Source organism: Ailuropoda melanoleuca, chromosome 12 (assembly GCF_002007445.2).
Source record: "Ailuropoda melanoleuca isolate Jingjing chromosome 12, ASM200744v2, whole genome shotgun sequence".
Lineage (NCBI taxonomy): Eukaryota > Metazoa > Chordata > Mammalia > Carnivora > Ursidae > Ailuropoda > Ailuropoda melanoleuca.
In genome coordinates, this window is record NC_048229.1 from 16269955 (window position 1) to 16275457 (window position 5503).

The 5503-nt window shown below is 46.7% G+C and overlaps 1 protein-coding gene across 1 annotated transcript in view; it reads right to left on the bottom strand.

The window, feature by feature from the left end:
- Nucleotides 1-5095, bottom strand: part of LOC100483224 (2'-5'-oligoadenylate synthase-like protein 2) — a 13066-nt gene extending 7971 nt beyond the window's left edge. The window contains exon 1 of the mRNA XM_011236797.3: nucleotides 4707-5095. Within this exon, the coding sequence (XP_011235099.1) occupies nucleotides 4707-4904 (198 nt within the window). The 5' untranslated portion in view covers nucleotides 4905-5095. The remainder of the gene's footprint in view (nucleotides 1-4706) is intronic.
- Nucleotides 5096-5503: the final 408 nt, after the last annotated feature.

Genomic DNA, 5503 nt, shown 5'->3' on the forward strand with positions numbered 1-5503 from the left:
CTCCCACTCCCCCTGCTTGTGTTCCCTCTCTCGCTGGCTGTCTCTATCTCTGTCAAATAAATAAATAAAATCTTAAAAAAAAAAAAAAAAGAAAAAGAGTTGGGGGTGCCTGGGTGGCTCGGTTGTTAAGCGTCTGCCTTCGGCTCAGGTCATGATCCCAGGCTCCTGGGATCAAGCCCCGCATCAGGCTCCGTGCTCAGCGGGAAGCCTGCTTCTCCCTCTCCCATTCCCCTTGCTTGTGTTCCCTCTCTCGTTGTCTCTCTCTCTGTCAAATAAATAAACAAAATCTTTTAAAAAATTTTTTAAAAATTAANTAAATAAACAAAATCTTTTAAAAATTTTTTTAAAAATTAAGAGTTGATAAAATATGAAATGGGTTGAAAATGGAAAGAGAAGAAAATTTTAACAAGTGGAAGACTAAAGAATCATGGGTAAAAAAGCCATGAATTCTATGTGCTGTATTCCCCTAGCGCGGGAGTTTTGCAGTTCTCCTTGATCAGTAAACTGGGCTTGGCTGGATGTTCTTGCTGATCTTCTGGGGGAGGGGCCTGTTGCATGGATTCTCAGTGTCTTTGCCCCAGGTGGAATTGCACCACCCTAGCCAGGGGTCCAGACTGAGCAATCTCTGGCTTGCTGTCTGTGGCTTTTGTTCCCTGAAGGCTTTCTGTGCCGCTTCAGAGGATGAGAATGAAAGTGGCGGCCTCCCAATCTGGGGCCCTAGAGCCTAAAGCTTGGGGCCCCACTCCTCCGTGCGTCCTCCAAGAAAAGTAGTCAGTCCCTCCTGTCTCTCCGGTCTCCGGCCGCACTTCGTGCTCACCGGGCCCGCGACCGAGGGTTTCTATCTCAGGCACACGACCCTGTTTGGAATCTCCAAACCCTGCGGTTCAAGACCCGAGCTGAGACCTAGAGTCAGACACTCGACTGCCTGAGCCAGCCAGGCGCCCTGAGCACAGAGCTTCTGACATCCATCCATGTTGCTCCATATGTTTATTACTAGTTTGCTCCACTATCTTCACCGTTGTTATAGGCGGTTCCTTGAGTTTTGACTTCAGTCCCCAATCTGTCTGCTTATTGTTTACTTTTCAGAGTTCTCAAATATTTGCTATTCGATGTCTGTCGAGTGTTTTCACCGTAATTTGTGAGAGAGTTTTTAAGAACCTTACTTCCTCTTGGCTGGCACCAGAAATTTGGCTGGCACTAGTGTCATTTTTAAAAATCAGGGGGCAATTTTGGCCCCAGATTCCTGTGTAACCTTAATTTGGGTACCAGTTTCCTTGACCTGAGGAAACAGAACAGTAGAAAAAGGAAGAATATGGATGTCAGTCGGGGGCCAGAGAGGTCTTTGCAAAAGTTACTTCTGGTCCTAGAAGACTCTCGAGGCCATTCATGGCAGGAGAGCCAATGAAATCTGTCCATCGAACTCAGGAAAATTACAGCACTCTCACCACAAGAGAGATAAATAAAACCAGGAAAACTAAATGCAACTTAGAAAATCTAGCACTTAGGGACACCTTGATGGCTCAGTTGGTTAAGTGTCTGCCTGCAGCTAGGGTCATGATCCCAGGGTCCTAGGATTGAGTTCCACATCGGGCTCCTTGCTCAGTAGGGAGCTTGCTTCTCCCTCTGCCTGCCACTCCCCCTGCTTCTGCTCTCTCTCTCCCTCTCTGACAAATAAATAAAATCTTTAAAACAAATTTAAAAAAAAGAAAAGAAAAAGGAAAATCTAGCACTTAATAAGTTCCAGAAAGGCAGAGAGAAAAACTGCTGAGTCATGTATAATGCCTCGCTAGTAATCTCTTCCTTCCTCCTCATACACAAACAGAAACACTCATTACAAATGTATTTTGCTATTGCTGGTTTTCCAATGTTTATCCAAATAGGGTATTTAACTCCATAAATACTGGGCTCTGGGCATTTTTGATTTTGCTCATAACAGTTGGAGAGAGCTATTGCAGGAGTATTCAAGCTTCTAGAAGCAAAGATCATTGAGAGAACAAGAGGAAAAGGGAAAGTGATTTTTTTTCTTCTCCAAATAGTCTCCACTTGACACATAACCATAAAGGTGAGAATGGGAACTTCAAGGCATGGGTATTTGAAGTAACATAAATGGCAGGTCTCCAATGGAAACAAAGCACTTTCAAATCCATAGAATAAATTTTTTTTAAAAGATTTTATTTATTTATGNATTTGAAGTAACATAAATGGCAGGTCTCCAATGGAAACAAAGCACTTTCAAATCCATAGAATAAATTTTTTTAAAAANTTTTTTTTAAAAGATTTTATTTATTTATGCGACAGAGATAGAGACAGCCAGCGCGAGAGGGAACACAAGCAGGGGGAGTGGGAGAGGAAGAAGCAGGCTCATAGCAGAGGAGCCTGATATGGGGCTCGATCCCATAACACCGGGATCACGCCCTGAGCCGAAGGCAGACGCTTAACCGCCGTGCCACCCAGGCGCCCCCCATAGAATAAATTTAACATACATTCCTTTTTTGGTTGTAGGTCCTGAAAGCAAATACGCTCAGGGAGCTCTAAAGCAGAAAGCCTACATTGCAGTCACCCCAGGAAGTTCAGATAATGTGGAAGAGTTAGAGCCCAGAAGCACAAAGTTTGTATCTTTTTAAGCAACTACAGTAGCCTGTATTTCTTGAAATTCCATTTGGAAGCTCATGCTTTACTGATGACATTCCTGAATCTTTGGTTTCAGCCCCTTTATTTAAAGATTCTTTGGGAGTGCTTGGGTGGCTCAGCTGGGCAACCGNGAGTGCCTGGGTGGCTCAGCTGGGCAACCAACTGTTGATTTTGGCTCAGGTCATGATCTCAGGGTCATGGGATCAAGCCCTGCCTCTCTCTCTTAAAAAAAAAAAAAATCTATAAAGATCTCTAAGGCTGCACATCCTTCCTTTGGCAACTGCAATGTTACAGGATTTTTGTCCCCTTAGTGCTCACGGTTCTTGGTCCCGCCACTTGGAAGAATGAAGAGGTAGACCAAAGAGTGGCGGGCAGCAAAGCAAAGTTTATTGAGTGATAGAATAAAGCTCCTGGAGAGGGAGGGGACCCGAGAGGGTTGCCAATTCGGCGTTCCCATCCAGGGGTTTATATAAACTCTTTTGCAGAACTATCCTGAGCATTCTAAGTGTGGGCCCCCTGTGGACTGGCTACTAAGGTGTGCCAATCAGGGCTTTGATCATGCACCCGTCTACCTATCAGGTTTTGTTCCTGTGTTGATGGTCTTTTTGGGCTGTCATTTGGAGACCAACTGTCTCAACCTGTGATAGCGACCCATGTTTTGTGGTTAACTGTTTTGTTTCAGGATATTTTTTAAGAGTCACTCCTACAGAGGCGCTAGACAGGATGCTGTTGTGGTCTCGTCTAAGCTGTAAAACAGGATGTTAGTGTGATTTGTCTTAGCTGTCCTGGCTCCCCGTTTTCTTGTTGGGGACCCTGGCCCTGACTACCTAAGTGTCCAATTAGCTCCTAACAATACCACCCCCAGGTAAAGCTTGATTTACTTAAGTAATTAGATGTATGAAAATTAAGGGAAGCCTCGCCAAATGGAGTCCGAGGCCAGAGGGGTAGGCCGGCGGGGGGGGGTGGTGTGTGATAACAATGCCAATTATAGGAATTGTCATTTACAGACCCCAACTGAATTGTAAACAGGAAAGAAGCATCAATTACAGGCCCCAACAGGAAACCATGTACATTGCATTTTTGATAAGAAATTTACCCCAGCAACTCAGCCAATGAGAAAGTCTCACCACTCTGAATGGACTTCTCTTCAAAACAACCCTGCACCTTCCTCTTTCCTCTCCCTAAATTCCTCTTCTCTGTGTGTTGGACTTGCCTATGGTCTTGCCATAGCTGGCCTGTGCTGAGTTGGCATTCTTTGTTATAAAATAACTGGCTGTTCAGTTAAATTTTTTAAGGTTAACAGGTATCTTTCATCCAGCAAAATTAACAAAACCTAGACCGATGATCAAGACACTTTTGATTTAGGGTGATTACGTTGAAAGTTCAATTACATGGTCAGCTCCTAAAAATCCGTTTAACCCATGAAGTACTCATAACTGCTAGGTAGATTCTAATTCAACTATATGGATATAGTGCCATTTTAGGAGAAAAATACAGATTATGACTTTGAGGGTGCAGTAGGTTTTCTTTTCTTTTCTAAGATTTTATTTATTTTAGAGCAAGACCAAGAGAACACGAGAGAGAGAAAGCACGAGCAGGGGGAGGGGCAGAGAGGCAGGGAGAGGGAGGACCCCATGTTGAGAGTGGAGCCCCAGAGGGGCTCTACCTCCCCATCTCCCCACCCTGAGACCATGACCTGAGCAGAAACCAAGAGTCCCACGCTTAACCAACTGAGCGACCCAGGCGCCCCTACAGGTTTTCTTAAACAAGAAACAAAAGCATTGATTTTAAAAGAGACCTGTTACTCATATTCTACCTGCCACCCTGGCCATCAGCTGGATCCCAAATAATCGTCCTCATTATGATCGTATCCTCCTCCTTCGGATCTGCAGGATAATTTATGACAGTTTTAAAGCACTTTTCCACCGTTTATCTCATCTCTTCCTTATAACAAATCTGGATTAAAGAGGGGCAGTCCAGAGATGACCTGACTCCCCCCCGCCCCGCCAAAGTCCCACGGTCTCCAAGCAACAGTGCTGGGCTTCAAACTCAAGATTAAGTCCGCAGGTGCTCACCTTCACCACCTTCAGCACCCGGACTTCCTGGTCCAGCACCAGCTCATCGCGGAAGCACTGTTCCCGGAAGAAACGCTCAATTCTCTGCCAGGCGTCCTTCACTTCCTCCTTCCAGTCGCCCTCGGGCTGAAGGCGCTCCTCCACGAAGGCAGACAGCCTGTCCGCAGGGGTGTCATACAGCGTCCCCAAGAGCTCCATCGCTGCTCAGCCTCGGGATAGATTCTCTGGGCTTCCGCCTTGCCCTGTAGGGCGGGCTAGCCTTTCCCCAGGGGCTGAAGGGCTGGGGAGCGCATTCTATCCCTCCTCGGGCTGCCTTCGGCCACCCCCAGTTCTGTCCCTTCCGAGTCCCTCCTGCTCACGTCTTCGGGGAAACCGAAAGCGAACTGGCGGAACTGAATTTTCTTTCCGCTCATCGTGGAGCTAAGCGCCCTCTGCAGATCACTCACGGACTCTCAGATTGGGCATTTCCCCACCCCCACGCCCCATTTCCTGCGGCTTGTAGAGGAGACCCCTTTACCCCCACCCCTACAGGAGAGGGGTTGTGTCGACCCCTGGGGGTAAGGAGGTGCTGATGCCTCGGCGAGAAAGTCGGGGGATGGCGGGTTGGGAGGGTCGGGCCGAGCCTGAGAAGTCCTGGAGACAGACCCAGAATGAACCGAGCTCTTTTCTAAGAGCAAAGGGAAACATACCCTTGATTTGGGGCTTTGTTCCTTAGATCCGGGTGAAGTTCCCCTTAGCCCCAGGATGTGCAAAAAATTAGCTGAGCTCCGTGTTACGAATTCAAAGCTGCTCTCCCA